Source organism: Pituophis catenifer, unplaced genomic scaffold (assembly GCF_029215685.1).
Source record: "Pituophis catenifer annectens isolate HBS135680 unplaced genomic scaffold, rPitCat1.0.hap2 SCAF_1, whole genome shotgun sequence".
NCBI lineage: Eukaryota > Metazoa > Chordata > Lepidosauria > Squamata > Colubridae > Pituophis > Pituophis catenifer.
In genome coordinates this window covers 256,192,411-256,208,216 of record NW_027256881.1, presented here as the reverse complement: position 1 = coordinate 256,208,216, position 15,806 = coordinate 256,192,411, and the positions used below count along the sequence as shown (strand labels likewise).

At 40.4% G+C, this 15,806-nt stretch overlaps 1 protein-coding gene across 1 annotated transcript in view; it reads right to left on the bottom strand.

The window, feature by feature from the left end:
* BMAL1 (basic helix-loop-helix ARNT like 1) overlaps positions 1-15,806 on the bottom strand; it is a 42,293-nt gene that overhangs the window by 10,244 nt on the left and 16,243 nt on the right. Inside the window, exons 12-16 of the mRNA XM_070934268.1 lie at positions 11,790-11,896; positions 11,484-11,634; positions 11,181-11,269; positions 4,037-4,145; positions 2,911-3,004 (exon numbers count right to left, since the gene is read on the bottom strand). Coding sequence (XP_070790369.1) covers positions 2,911-3,004; positions 4,037-4,145; positions 11,181-11,269; positions 11,484-11,634; positions 11,790-11,896 — 550 coding nt within the window. The remainder of the gene's footprint in view (positions 1-2,910; positions 3,005-4,036; positions 4,146-11,180; positions 11,270-11,483; positions 11,635-11,789; positions 11,897-15,806) is intronic.

The following is a 15,806-nucleotide window of genomic DNA, read 5'->3' as shown; positions in this document are numbered from 1 at the left end:
TGTAAAACCCCTTTAATGTTTAATGAAAAGACAACTTCCCCAGCCAGAATTCTCCAACCTCTAGGAATAACAATAGCCCACAAACCCCCACCCACACTCTGCCAGCAATTATCCCAGAACCAAAGACATGATACAGAAGGATGAAAGAAACAATGTAATTTACAAAATCTATTGTAACAATTGCAACTAATTCCACTGGGACAAGCATCACCTCAACTGAAAACTAGAATCCATAAACACCAGCTGGCAATCAATTGCCACAATCTCAAATCCCTGGCACTCCACAAGCAATTCCATCAACAGATCTACCTACAATCAGCCCACGAGAACCCTGGATAATTAAAATCAACTTCATAACCAACCAGTGACTGTACTGACCCTCAACCAACACACACAACATTCCCCAACGAGTGGTGGGTTGCCCCCGGTTCGGACCGGTTCTATAGAACTGGTAGTAAAACTGGTGGGAGGCTCCGCCCACCGACCCCAATGTCATCAGGAAGCTTCTGCTCATGTGCAGAAGCACATGCGCACAAGTGAAGACAGTGCACGCACGCAGCCCCATTGCAAATCGGTAGTAAAGGTAAGTTGAACCCACCCCTGCCCCCAACCAGCACTACACCTCCAAAGGACCCTCACCTGAATATGACCTCTCCCTCACAAGACTCTCATCGGGACCCTCCCATCTACTGATCACATGAAGCTCTTATAAATTGAAGAACACCAACACAGACATTCCCTAAATTCCACTGAAAATGTTAACTAGACTGGTAATGAAACATTTGGAAACCATCCTTCAAGCTTGGAGAACGAACCTCTAGCCTTATCCTACACTTGAGCTACAGATATTCGCCACTATCACTACTTCCCTCTTCTAAAATGCCATATTAATCATCTGCATGACTAATACACACAGTTTGGCAGTTTGAATCTCACCAGGCTCAAGGTGGACTCAGTCTTCCATCCTTCCAAGATTGGTAAAATGAGGATCCAGATATTTGGGGGCAATATGCTGACACTGTAAACAGCTTAGAGAGGGCTGTAAAGCACTATGAAGCTGTGTATAAATCTAAGTGCTATTGCTATTTAATATTCCTCCGCATTTTGAAATAATCCAAGAAATTCAGGTTAAAAAATTCTATATAATCCATTGAGTGATATTGATGTCATAAGACATGCCAGTTGTTGCTCTCAAGGCACAAAGTAACAAAATAGCAGTATGATGAAGAAGCTTGGTCTCTCTGTTTTAGAAGAATTGTATGGATATATATTAAGATATCATTTTAATCATAATATTAAAATACTGCCGTTTAATAATATGTTTTTAATTATTAACTGTTTTTTATAGTTAACCTTTGACTTACAACCATTCGTGTAGTGACCAAAGTTACAATGGCACTGAAAAAAGTGACTTATGATCATTTTTCACACTTAATGACCATTGCAGCATCTCCGTGATCAAAATTCAGACAGTTGGCAACTGACTCATTTATGATGGCTGCAGTGTCCTGGGGTCTTGTGATCACCTTTTGTGACCTGCCAAGCAAAATCAATGGGGAAGCCAGATTCACTTAACAACCAGGTTACTAATTTAACAATTGCAGTGATTCACTTTACAACTGTGGCAAGAAAGGTCGTAAAATGGAGCAAAATTCACTTAACAGCTGTCATGCTTATCAACAGAAATGTTGGGCTCAATTGTGGTCATAAGTCAAGGACTACCTGTATTTTATAGTTGTTGTTTTTTTTTATTGTACACTGTGCAGAATCACATTTGGTGAAATGGGTGACCATAGAAAGAAAAGAAAAGAAAAGAAAAGAAAAGAAAAGAGAAAAGAGAAAAGAGAAAAGAAAGAGAGAGAGAGAGAGAGAGAGAGAGAGAGAAAGAAAGAAAGAAAGAAAGAAAGAAAGAAAGAAAGAAAGAAAGAAAGAAAGAAAGAAAGAAAGAACGAACAAACAGTTAGGAAAGTGATAAACTTTGTTATATTTTGATCTTCCTTTTTTACTTTAGATCCCATTTGATGCAGGGATACATTGAAATATATTGGTAAATTTTTGATGATAAGATACAAGTAGCTTTATATTCACACATAATCACACAGCAGTGAGCAATAACTGAAAAACTTATTTTTACAATGTTAGGCACCCTGGTTCATAGGCATCCTGTATACTATAAATATATCTGGTTCCACTGATCATTTAATAAGAAACGAATAGATCCACAGCTCCAGTTTTCTGGATTTCTGCCACACAAGGCTTGAGGCTTTTTTAATGATACCCACAAAGAAAATGTTGTAACATGATCAATAGTTACATATTGTTCCTACTCAGAGCCAGGATACCATTAACCACAATGTACTTAGGATCCTACCTCAAGTGTATTTAATAAGCTCTTCAAATTTATGCATGGGTACTTGTCATTATAAATCAGTTTAATGGTTCTCAAATTTGTTACCTATTATTGAAGCACTGGTCAATAAGGGAAACAGTATTTCTATGATAAGCATTTATTAGCACAGGTAATTTTTGTATTATGAAAGCAGTTTTGATTCTTTTGAACAATGAAAATCACATTTCTGCTATAGCTTGAATTCTGAAGCTTTCAGTGTTTAAACTTAATGGATGGATTTATACATTCGTAGGGCAAAATATGTTCTTATTTGTGTTTGTATTTAAAAATCCTTTAAACAACTTTTTAAAACTCCACTTAGAATTATTTTATTATTATGCCAGTCTATTATTTTATTATGCCAATAAAATAATATTTTATTATTATGCCAGTTCAACAAGATTGCAAATGCTGCAATACATTCATTTTACAGATTTGTTACAACAGTTGGGATTAATGTATATGGTGAAGTCTGACAATATAGCTTTTTAAAAAACTCTTTTAAAATCCTCCCATCTCACCTTTTTGCCTCCTGGTGATGAAGTATCAGGGGGAGGTGTGCTGGTCATGTTCAATGGGCTAGAGCCACAACTTGAAGGGGAAGATCCTCGAATCCTGTTACACCACCGAGAGCCAAATTACAAAAGGCATAAAAAAATAAAGTCATTTTTTTTAGGATGACATATTATCAACAACCCCAAAATTATAATCTGAAACCCTATATATGTGCTTAGTTTTGGAGTTTAAACACAATTATGGAATTCTTTTTAGTAAATCATATTTATAAAATATTCCAGTAAATCATAATCTCAGTTCTTAGACTGTATGGTTCTTCCTCACATTGTCTATGGAGATTCTCAGTCATCCAAGTCATGGCTGTCCCAAAGGTGCTTTTTCAAGAGGCAACTGGACTTTCTGGTTTTTCTTCTGTTTGACAAATGACAGCTGGTCATTGGCATTCTTTTAATGTCAGCTATCTGCAAGGAGTATAAATCCTTCTATTCCCCACCATCCAGTCAGAGCTGAAGAAGCTTCTTAGATGAGAAGTGAAATGTCTTCAAAGAAAAAGAAAAAAACAAAAGTCCAGTTGCCTCTTGAAAAAGCACTTTTGGGTTTCCTCACATTGTGTTCATTGTGGGACAGTCACAGCATTCTTGTCAGGTTTTATGATTTCAGTTTCTGATTTTTATCTCCTAAGGAATATGGCTCCAATTTGCTATTTTACTGTATATGCCTGGATATGGCAAAAGGAAAATAAAATTGGCAAACAAGCTACGTTTCCACAAGCTCCGTCTATTTTGCCTATCTGCGATTACTATGATTTGGAAGACTATATGTTGACTATTGTTCATCTTAATCTTGGAAACTACATTGGGTTATTTTATTAAGCTTCTTTCACAATTACTGCTTACTTATTGTGGATAAACCATGCTAAAATACTTCACTGTACAAAGAAACATACAGGCAGTTATGCTTGTTTTGCCTTGAAAGGAAATAACTGACCAGCCTATTTAGAAATCAATTTATTGGATTTATACCCCATGTTCCTGTGAAAGGAAGATGTTAAAAACAGGAATGAAATAGAACTTTCCCTAACAAATTGAGAAACATATACTTAATAATTTTAAAATATGAGCTTTTCCTTACCTATGGATCTCCATTATTTCTTCAGCAATCATCCTTCCAATTTTACCAGCACCGGCTCTCGTTCCACCTGGAATACCGGGAACTGTGGGAAGGGCCCTTTTTGGACCACCTTAACAAGATTTTCAAACAGAGAAAGGAAAATGCAATTAAATAAAAGGGAAAGAAAAAGAGCACACAAGTTAATATATACCTGCAATCTACACATTTATTCTGAATATAGGTACTGGTTGTTCTTGACTTATGACCACAATTGAGTTCCAAATTTCCACTGTTAAAATTTCAAGGGAATTTTGCCCCATTTTACGAACTTTCTTGCAACAGTTGTTAAGTGAATCTGGCTTCCCCATTCACTTTGTCAGGTCACAAAAAGATGATCACATGACACCAGGACACTGCAGCCATCATAAATGCATGCCAGTTGCCGATTGTTTGAATTTTGATCACACGGGTACTGGGATGCAGCAATGGTTGTAAATGTGAAAAACAATCATCAATCACTCTTATCACTGCTATTGTAACTTTGAACGGTCACTAAACAAATAGTTGTAAGTTGAGGAACACCTGCACTTGCACCTCTGTACTTCACATACCCTTTGCAATTGTTATAATTCTATTATAACTTATTTTTTGTTTCCTTCGCTTTCAATCTCATCTTATTTCACTAATCATTAATTTCAATGCAGTAAAGTTGCTCTAACATTACCATGAAGAGCAAGGCACTGTATGCTTTAATGCCTAAAATGTGATTTTAATATATTTCAAGGTCACTGGCATGCATTCCTATGGAAAGCCTGACCCTATTAATCCTGATTCTTGAGAGCTGTTGGATGCATTTTTATGTATGACCCTTTTCATCATAGGAGAAATCTCTTTCAAAACTCAGATTATGTTTTTCCAGGGATAAAAGTCCTTCTGCCCGTTAAAAAGAAATCATTTCTACTTCCTGCTACAACTCTTACATTAACGGTATTCGATTTTCATTAAATGGCAAAGAAATGAAATATATATTTTTAACCTATCACTTTTTGTAGGTAGCCCCTGGTGTACCTAGGAGGGGTTAGGTGCCCTTTAAAAAAGTAGCCCTGCTGCATGGGATTTAAAAGACTGCCCTGGGATATAAAGTCATTTAATGGGCTTTTCTAGCCAAGTTTATTGCATTTCACAATGAGTTTATAGGGTATTGCAAGCCTCTCACAGGAGGAAATCACTGAAGATGGAGAACTTTCAGTATCTCTATTGTTAAGATAGATGCAATATGCATTGTATGAGAAATGCAAGCTTATTGACCACAGTTATGGGCGTGGTTGGGGTTGTTGCCATTCGGACTGGACCTTACCTGCATTTGGACTTATTGGACCCCTGATTTGACTACAGCTGACCCCCGGTTCCGGCTACATCATCAGTCCCAGTTACATCTATAATGCCTTGCTGTGAGGAGAGGTTCAAGCCTGGGTGCGGTCACCGAGGGAGTCACTTTGCTGCTGCTGCCACCGAATGAGACCTGCCGATACCAGTCGCCATGAGAGGGTGGCCTGGTCATTGCTCTTCCAGGGCAGCGGCCTGAGACTTCTCTCCACTGCCGTGAGAGGACAGTGGAGCCCCAGTTCGACCCGCGCCGAAATGGCAGACTGTCTCTCCCGGACCTTTTTAAATTTACCATCATTGAATCCCTGGCCTCATTCCATCTTCCCCAGGCGGACTTTCAGGAATGTACTCACCGGCTGAGCTTTCTGCCTTGCGAGACTCCCCCCTCTTGCAGGCGTGGCCTTCTATGTTATCGAGGGCCTACCTCAATGACGGGTTTTGGAACCCAGAGAGGTGGCATGCCGCGAAGAGGGGATTGAGGGGTTTTTTATATAAATTTTAGCCAATCTTTTAAGGGGTTCCAGGGGGAGGGTCGGATTAGAATTAGGGCTGTGGGTATGGGGGATAACCCACTAAGGGGAGGGCCAGGTATGGCTGTGAAGCACGGCATGGAGGGTGGGGGGCCCAGGGTCGAGGGGGGAGGCTAAAGTTTATCCAGATAAAGTTTCTACCATCAGTACTGTGGGTGGGAGGGGTAGATATGGCAGGAGCAGGGGGCCGTATCATGCTAGGGGAGCGCTGCCCGCTATCTACGAGCGGTGGCACGCTCCGGCCCCCAAAGCTCCATCGTTCTCTAGGTTGCGCAGACCCTCAGGGCCCAGGCCTTCAGCTGATGTTGTGCAACGCCAGGTCTGTAGTAAATAAAGACCCCCTCATTTGTGATCTTATTCAGGAGGGGGGAGCAGACCTGGCAGGTATTACGGAAACCTGGTTGGGCCAGGAGGGGGGGTTCCCCTCGTTGAAATGTGCCCACCAGGTTTCCACGCATTCCATCAGCCGAGGTCACAGGGGAGGGGCGGGGGGGTTAGCGGTTATTATTAAAGAAGGTCTGAGACCAAGAGAGGCCACTGCTCCTCAGATGGCCGGCTGTGAGTCCCTCCTTGTGAAGTGGGGTCATGGGGTGCAAGTGGGTTTGCCGATCACGTACCTGGCTCCCTGCCATGTGGCAGCAGCCCTGTCCAAGCTGCTCAATGTCATCACCGCAGTGGCGGTTGATACCCCCAGACTTATGGTCATCGGGGATTTCAACCTACCGTCTGTGGGTGAGGCATCTGAGGTAGCCCGGGAGTTTATGGCTTCCATGACAGCTATGGACCTGGCCCAGTTAATTCATGGCCCTACCCACACGGGGGGAAACACGCTGGACCTGGTTTTTGTCTCTGGACAGTGGTTGAGTGATCTTGAGATAGGGGATACAGTCACCGAGCCCTTGTCATGGTCAGATCACTCTCTCCTTCGCCTTGACCTTTGAACCGCTGCACCCCGCCGCAGGGAGGCTGAGCCGGTAAGATGGTTCCGCCCCAGGCTCCTGATGGAGCCTGATAGGTTCCAGATGGAGCTTGGGCCATTTCCTGAGGCTCTGGCACACGCCTCGACTGGAGACCTAGTGGCCGCCTGGGATAGGGCGGCCGCTGGAGCTCTGGATCAGGTTGTGCCTTTGCGGCCTCTGACCCGGCGCCAATCTCATTTGGCTCCTTGGTTTACCGAGGAGCTAAGGGAGATGAAGCGCCGGAAAAGACGCCTAGAGAATAGTTGGTGGGCCAGCCTTTCTGAATCAGACCAGACACTGGTAAGATCTCATATTAAGAATTACCTAGTGGCGATAAAAGCAGCAAAATGTACTTATATTGCTGCTCTTATTGCATCATCAGATAACCGCCCAGCCGCCCTGTTTAGGGTGACCCGCTCCCTGCTCCATCAGGAAGCGTGGGAGGACCCCTTGGAGGGTAGAGCCGAGGACTTTGTTCAATATCTGCATGACATAATCACTCAGATTCAGGAAGACCTGGACTCCGACTGGATAGTTTCAGGGGGGATGACTGAGGCAGGTCTTGAGAATGTTATCTGGGATGAGTTTGATCTTGTGACTCCTGATGACGTGGACAGGATTCTGGGTAGACTGAATGCGACGTTTGTTGGACCCGTGTCCCTCCTGGTTAGTGCTGGCTTCCCGAAAGGTGATGCGAGGCTGGCTCCAGGGGATTATAAATGCTTCATTGGGTGAGGGTGACTTTCCCGCCGCCTTGAAAGAGGCGTATCTGGATCCGTTCCAGTCGGGTTTCAGGCCTGGGTACAGCACGGAAACGGCATTGGTTGCGTTGGTTGATGATCTCTGGAGGGCTCGGGACAGGGGTTGCTCCTCTGTCCTGGTCTTATTAGACCTCTCGGTGGCTTTTGATACCATCGACCATGGTACCATGCTGCACCGGTTGGAGGAGTTAGGGGTGGGGGGCACTGTATTGCGGTGATTCTCCTCCTTTCTCTCTGACCGGTTGCAGTCTGTGTTGGCAGGGGGGCAGAGGTCGACCCCGAGGCCCCTCATATGTGGGGTGCCACAAGGGTCGGTCCTCTCGTCCCTTCTGTTCAACATTTATGTAAAGCCGCTGGGCGAGATCATCCGTGGTTTCGGGGTGAAGTACCACCAGTATGCTGACCTCATTCAGCTGTACATCTCCACCCCAGGCCACTCCAACGATGCCCTTGAAGTGATGTCCCAGTGCCTGGAGGCTGTGCGGATCTGGATGGGGAGGAACAGGCTCAAGCTCAATCCATCCAAGACCGAGTGGCTGTGGTTTCCGACGTCCCGATATAGTCAGTTGACGCCATCACTGACTATTGGGGCAGAGTCATTGGCCCCCACGGAGAGGGCCCGCAACTTGGGCGTCCTCCTGGATTCACGGCTGTCTTTAGAAGAGCACTTGATGGCCATGGCCGGGAGGATTTTTCATCAGGTTTGCCTGATCCGCCAGTTGCGTCCCTTTCCGGATCGGGACTCCTTACACAGAGTCACTCATGCCCTCGTCACTTCCCGCCTGGACTATTGTAATGCTGTCTACATGGGGCTCCCCTTGAGGAGCACCCGGAGCTCCAACTGGCGCAGAGTGCGACCGCGCGGGTGGTTATGGGAGCGACATGGCACTCCCGGGTAATACCTCTCCTGCGCGAGCTGCACTGGCTCCCAGTGGTCTTCCGGGTGTGCTTCAAGGTTTTGGTTACCACCTTTAGAGCGCTCCATGGCTTAGGACCTGGTTACTTACAGGACCGCCTGCTACCACCAATAGCCTCCCACCGACCGGTACGCTCTCATAGATGGGGGCTCCTCCGGGTGCTGTCGGCCAAACAGTGTCAACTGGCGGCCCCTAGGGGGAGGGCCTTCTCTGTGGGGGCACCTACTATCTGGAACGAGCTCCCTCCTAAGATACGGAGGATCCCGGACCTACGCACCTTCCGCCGCGCCCTTAAGACCTTTTTATTCCATCAAGCTGGCCTGGCCTAAACTTCATTTTCTCCCCTTTTCCTTTTAAAATGTAAATTTTAATTTGTTTTTAAATTATTGTGGTGTTTTAATTCTGTCTGGGGCCAAACTGTTTAATTCAGTTTTATTCAGCTTTTAAATTTTGTATATATGTATTTTACTTTGTGGCTGTTCACTGCCCTGAGTCCTTCGGGAGTAGGGCAGTATATAAATCCAATAATAAAAAATAAAAATTAAAAAAAATTACAAAATCTCCTTCAAAACACAATTTTCTTGGCTATTTTCTCACATACCTAACATACTAGGTACACACTTGCCTTAAATTTTTCAGCAACTTCAAAGGGCTGGATTATATTTGGGAGAAATTTCTGCTCCTCTTTCAATATGATGTAGAGTTCACTTGATTCCAAATCACCACATAACCAGAACATATATATCTAAATATGCCCAGCCATTTTATATAACCAAACACAAAACGGGCAAAGTTAGTACATAACTCAGTTGCCTGAAACAGCAGATAATCCATAATTACTAGTAAAAATATGCTTTGAACCTCAAGTATCTTTTTGTTGCTGTATCAACAAGCTGCTAATTTAAGGCAGTACTTCCTAGGAGGCTACAGAACTGAACTCTTGGGTCAGATTGAGAAACAGTTATTGGAAATCATCTGAATCACTATATATTAGACTTAACACAGGAACGTAACTTTATGAGCTATTAACAATATTAGTACTGTTTGACAACACAAAGGCAGTCTCTTGGACAGATGCTTAAAACATCTCTGGGTTCCTAGCTAACTTCTTACACTGAAGCTTCCTTGATTATTAAAGGAACAATAATTATCGGTCCATTTAAGGATCTTAGCATAGAAAGGGAAGAAGAGAGAACTATTTCCACTATCTGCTGTTAGTATACTGTTGAAGGTTACAGTTACAGTAGTGGCCAAAATTGTGGAAACCATTTGGGAAAAGTGTATTTTCTAAAATTAGCTAATAACACCACTTTTTTAGTAGTACCATAAAATTATATATCAATGGAAATATAATTTAATCAAGAATGTAATGCAATAATTTTTATGAAGGATTTGCTATTAGAATAGCAGTTACAGTATAAAGAAGAAAAGTGAAACACATAGAAAAAATTAGATATACAAAAATTATCACCATGTCAGTTAATAGTTGGGTAACCTGAATGAATTACAGCCTTACAACATCTTCCCATTGAGTGAACCAAGTCTTATAGTTCTGCAGCTGTTATAATGTGAAACCAAGATTGAATGATTGCTTTTATTAACTGGGTTTTATTGCTAGGTCACTTCTGACTAACAAGTTTCTTTAGTTGGGTCCATAGATTTTCAATTGAATTAAGGTCTGGGATATTCCCAGGCCATTCCAGCAGTGGAATATGATTATCTTGAAACTCCGGGAAAAAAAAGTGGTGTTGTTAGCCATCAAACCTCAAAAATACACTTTTCCCAAAAGATTTCCACAATTTTGGCCACTACTGTAGAGAGAGAGAAATCTCCTATGATGGGTTTTTGCATATTTACAAGTGATTCTGGGCCAGGGAGACTTTTCAAGTTTTTTCCAGAGAATCAAGAATATTGTTGAATCCAGAGAGAGAAAAATCTTGCTAATCTATATTTCTGTTTATGTGTAGGCAAGGACAGCATGTGTGTTTTTCCTTCTGTCAAAAGGATGTAGTGAAGTTTGGTCTAGTGGTTAAGGCACCACCCTAAAAACTGGGACACTGTAAGTTCTCATCCTGCCTTAGACATGAAAACCAGCTGGTGACTTTGGGCCATTCATCCTCTGACCAGCCAACCTCACAAGGCTGTTGGTGTGGGGGAAATAGGAGGAGGAAGGAGTCTTATATATGACTCCTTGAATTATTTATGAAAAATAACAAATATAGAATATAAATAAAAATGAATATGGATCCAAAATAATGGTTCTATCCACCACGCATTTAATTTCATCATGTGCTAAAGAAAAAGGGTATTATACAAACTTCGCACGGGGATTTTGGTGGGAAACACCCATCACCCTGGCATTTTGCTTTATACTCCAAATAATTTGTTATGTTTATTTTTGGATTAGGGATTAATTTGGGCTGTCATCCTCACTGATCAATGTCCTTGACATTTCTTAGCTCTTTAAATTTTCACCTCCTTGACATTTCTTCAGTTTCTTGAGTGTGATATAGAAAGAACAAGCAGTTACAGGCTTGAAATACTAAGCATTTCAAATTGCACTATGTTCAATAAAACAAATCTAAAGTAGTTTGTTACAATCTTGTAGTTACCTTCTCCTGCTTGGAGTACACTATCCATGCTGTGAGGTGAAGCTGCTAGTTGTGAAAAAGACGTATCTCCACCATCAAGCATATTAGCACTGGGGATTCAGAAGAAACATAACTGTATCATTTTATGTTACTAATTATTTAGCATAGCAAAATACTTATTTTTTTACTGTCAACTTCATTACCGTGCAACATATAAATTGTGTGGATTCTCATCAAATTTAACAAACTAATACCTTCCCTTGATACATGGAAGGCAGAGTCAACTGTTATTTTTTTTTCCCACAAGAAAAGAAAAATACTTACGAAACCACTGTGTTTGTTGAGACAATATATTCTACTTCTTTGGTCCAAGGGTTCATGAAACTGAACCAACAACTCCTCAGTGTAATAAAAGATCCATCTTTGACTTTAAACTTGTAACAATTAGTACTGATTTTCTCTCTTGACTGTAAAACTGAAAGAAGACAAAAAGGATCAGACTTGTACAATTTTCTTGTGTGTAGTACGTACATGTACAATGGTAATGTTAATTTTTTCCAAGGTTCCTAGATCATTTTTCTAGCCAGGGGAAAAAATCTGAACCATTTGGCTACTCCACAGACATTTTACCTTGTCGATGACATTCTGCAAGATGTCCTATATCATCTTGATGAAAATATTCATAACATGATGTGCCTAGAAGCTCCTGTGGTAAATATGCCAAAATTGCAGTTGCCCTAAAACAGACAAATGCTTCAGTGTTTCTAATTAATTATGTAGAAATTAGTGTAAAAGTAGAAAGAAAATCAATTTTCTATTTTCTTGTATTTTTAAGAGACACATAATTACAGAAATCAGGATGTGACTTCTTCAAAAATTAATATCCATTGGACAATGTTCATAAATTAGGCTGTTATTGTTATGCTATAGTCCATAAGGAAACCAAAAATTCTTTAATATACCAATTGTTATGACCCGTCATGAAGTCATAAATTATTATGACAGTTATGCCTGAAGAAAATCAAACTGCAACCAGAAGATAAAAATCCAAATACAACTAACATCTCACTATTCTTGAAACAAAAACTCAAATTGGGAGTTCAATGATAAAGAACTCAAATTCTTCTTTATAAACAAATACAAATGATGGTGCTTACACCTCAAAATAAGAACTATTTCAGACAACGCAAAAAAATAGTTAAAAACTGAGCTACACAAATACATACCCAAACGTAAAATTGCCCTAACACAGATGTGATGGAATATGTACAAAACTTAAAATATATTAAAATATGTTACTCTAGATTGGGGTTTTGTTATTGATGAATTTAAAATTATCAAGATAATCCATGCAACATAATATGAATGTGTGTGTGTATATATATAAAATACATGCGTGTGTGTGTATGTATGTATGTGTATATATACATACATACACACACACATATGTGTATATACATATACATATACATATACATATACATATACATATACATATACATATACATATACATATACATATACATATACATATACATATACATATACATATATATATATATATATATATATATATATATATATATATATATATTTGTTTTCTCAGGTTTTCGCGGGTGTTTGTATGTAGGTCTTTGGTTATTCGGGTCTTCTCCCACGTAAAATTGGAAGTGTCTTGGCGACGTTTCGACGAAGTCTCATTCGTCATCTTCAGGCTGGTGTTCTCGGCTTCGTGCTTCCAGGAGCAATGTGAGATCGCAGCTGTCTCTTCCTTTTAACTGCTAGTGGAGGTGTGAGCTGATTGGGTGGGAACTTGGCTGTGTTCTGATTGGGTGGAGGTGTGTTCTGATTGGTTAGGGGCTTGGCTGTGCTCTGATTGGCTGGGGTTGTGTTCTGTTTGGGTGGGGGCTTGGTTGTGCCAAGCCCCCACCCAAACAGAACACAACCCCAGCCAATCAGAGCACAGCCAAGCCCCTAACCAATCAGAACACACCTCCACCCAATCAGAACACAGCCAAGTTCCCACCCAATCAGCTCACACCTCCACTAGCAGTTAAAAGGAAGAGACAACTGCGATCTCACATTGCTCCTGGAAGCACGAAGCCGAGAACACCAGCCTGAAGATGACGAATGAGACTTTGTCGAAACGTCGCCAAGACACTTCCAATTTTACGTGGGAGAAGACCCGAATAACCAAAGACCTACATATATATATATATTCGTAGATTTTCACGGGTAGAGGTATGCAAGTTTTGGTGTATTTGGGTCTTTTCCCGTGTAAGATTGAGAGTATTTTAGCGACGTTTTGCCTGAAGATGACGAGTGGGACCTAAAATTTTAAAATAATTTAAATTTTATTTTACTAAGCTTTCGTCAGCCATCTGCTGACATCGTCAGAGTATTAAACTACCATTACAGAGATCTCTGCCTTTATATGCCATTAATCAATTTGGCCATTGCACGTGTAATGGCCATTGACGATGTCAGCAGATGGCTGACGAAAGCTTAGTAAAATAAAACTTTAATTATTTTAAAATTTTAAGTTCTGGAGCTCGCAGGATGTCTGCTTCTTTCTTTACTAATATACCTGGAACTCATATTTTTAGAATAATTTATAATATATATATGTATGTATGTATCAGGGGTAGGTTCTAAAATTTTTTACTACCAGTTCTGTGGGCATGGCTTATTTAGTGGGCGTGGCTTGATGGTCATGTGACAATTCTTTAGGATTTAGCAGAGGTACCTGTCTACCAGGCTTTTAACTGCTTGCAGAGCTGTACTGGTCCACTCATTTATTTTTGTAGGCACTAGTCTACCAATTTATTTTTGCAGGCACCGGTCTACTCAAATATTTTTGCAGGCACCGGTCTACTCATTTGTTTTTGGAGGCACCGGTCTACCACCAAACTGCCTTTTACCATTGATCAGCTGTAGGGTGGCCCTTTGAAGCCCCGCGGCAAGAGTTTAAACAGGTTTTTTTCCTTATGCCCATCAACTGGGACTCAGGAGGCAGCAACAGATTGGGGGTGGGGCCAAATAAAAGGTAAGAATAACGTGGGGGTGGGTGGGGGGAGCGGGGGAGCAGAACCAGTTCAGTGACATCATATCGTCACCGCTACCGGCTCGGCGGAACTGGGCCGAACCGAGAGGAACCCACCACTGGTATGTATGTATGTACCATATAGTGCTATCCTCAGCTTTGTACATATGCATGAAATGTGCTTCCCCATCTTTAATCTGCATGCTATAGTTTGCTATTAGTAATACTGTCTTCTTGTTGCCATTATATTGGACATTTTTATAAAGAAATATAATTTTGGCAAGAATATTCCATGACTAAAACTTTAGATATCAATTTTTAGCAACTATATTTCGGATCATTCCAATAAATGTTACCAAGTATTTTTAACCTAGCTGTCATCTTAAAAAAAGAGATTACTTATACAATTATATATATTTTAAATAAACATTTGTCTTCTATTAAACTTGCACAATATTAGCTTCTTATTTGGTGATATAGGATACCACCACCCAATAGATACATATGAACAATATGATAAATGTAGATATATTCCTTTTTTAAAAAAAAAATTCTTACCACGTATAAGATTTATATAGTTGAAAATATTAATAACCTAAAGGTCACCCACCAATTCTGCAGTGTACATACATTTTAAAATGCAATGTAGTACAAGGAATTCTTACACAAGAATACATGAGTTATGAGAGAAAGAGCTCCAGAATGAACCGACATTCAATGCTTACATCTTTTCAGGGTGAAAGCAGCTATGTACAAGTTTTATATAGAATTTTATGACATTTAAAAGAGTTTTAACTTAAACTAGTATTTTATACACAGAAATTTATCTAAGGTGTACCTTTATTATGTTATGACAATACACCAAAAGTCATTCATAGCAAATACATAAAACAGTTATATCCCATTATACAATTGTAGCTGTGGAAATGCCAGCATGATTAAAGCATACGCCTAGAGTAGCTTGTAATTGGATCACATCTTGAAAAACCTGACTATGCAAAATTGTTTTTTTCATTCCCCCACACATAATCATTTCATTATAATCTTGTAGAGACTAAACTGCAACTTTATCACTCAACAAGGGGTCATCAGAAAGATTTTCTAATTTGCTGGTTTGATCTAGGAGCATTTTGCTTGACTGGAGAAAGCTAAGGCTGACTTCTGCTTACCCTCCATATTCTAAAAGCTGAGAAAATTTCAAAAGCTATTAGGGCAGAAAGGTCTGTCTAGCAACAGCTAAGCAGAAAATACCAATATCTGTACGGTTTGTCTAGCAACAGCTAAGCAGAAAATACCAATAATCTGTAAGGATTTGCTGAGCAGTGAATAGTGCACATATGCCAGAATCCAAGTAACTGGTTTAGCTAGGCTGATTTTAACTGGAATTCCTTGGGTATGAGAATGTTACTTTCTTTCGCTCTCCTCTACTACTTTTACCTCAATAAAACTTTTATTTATTGTGGTTTGGTTTAACACTAGAATTTCATTGGTTTAATTAAAAAAAAGAGCTCATTAAAAGCTTCCTCCTGAGAAATGCAGCGTAGTTATTCATAGCTATCCCTTATGTTTCGTATTTTCTGGATTTTTGGGGGGACAATCTAAAG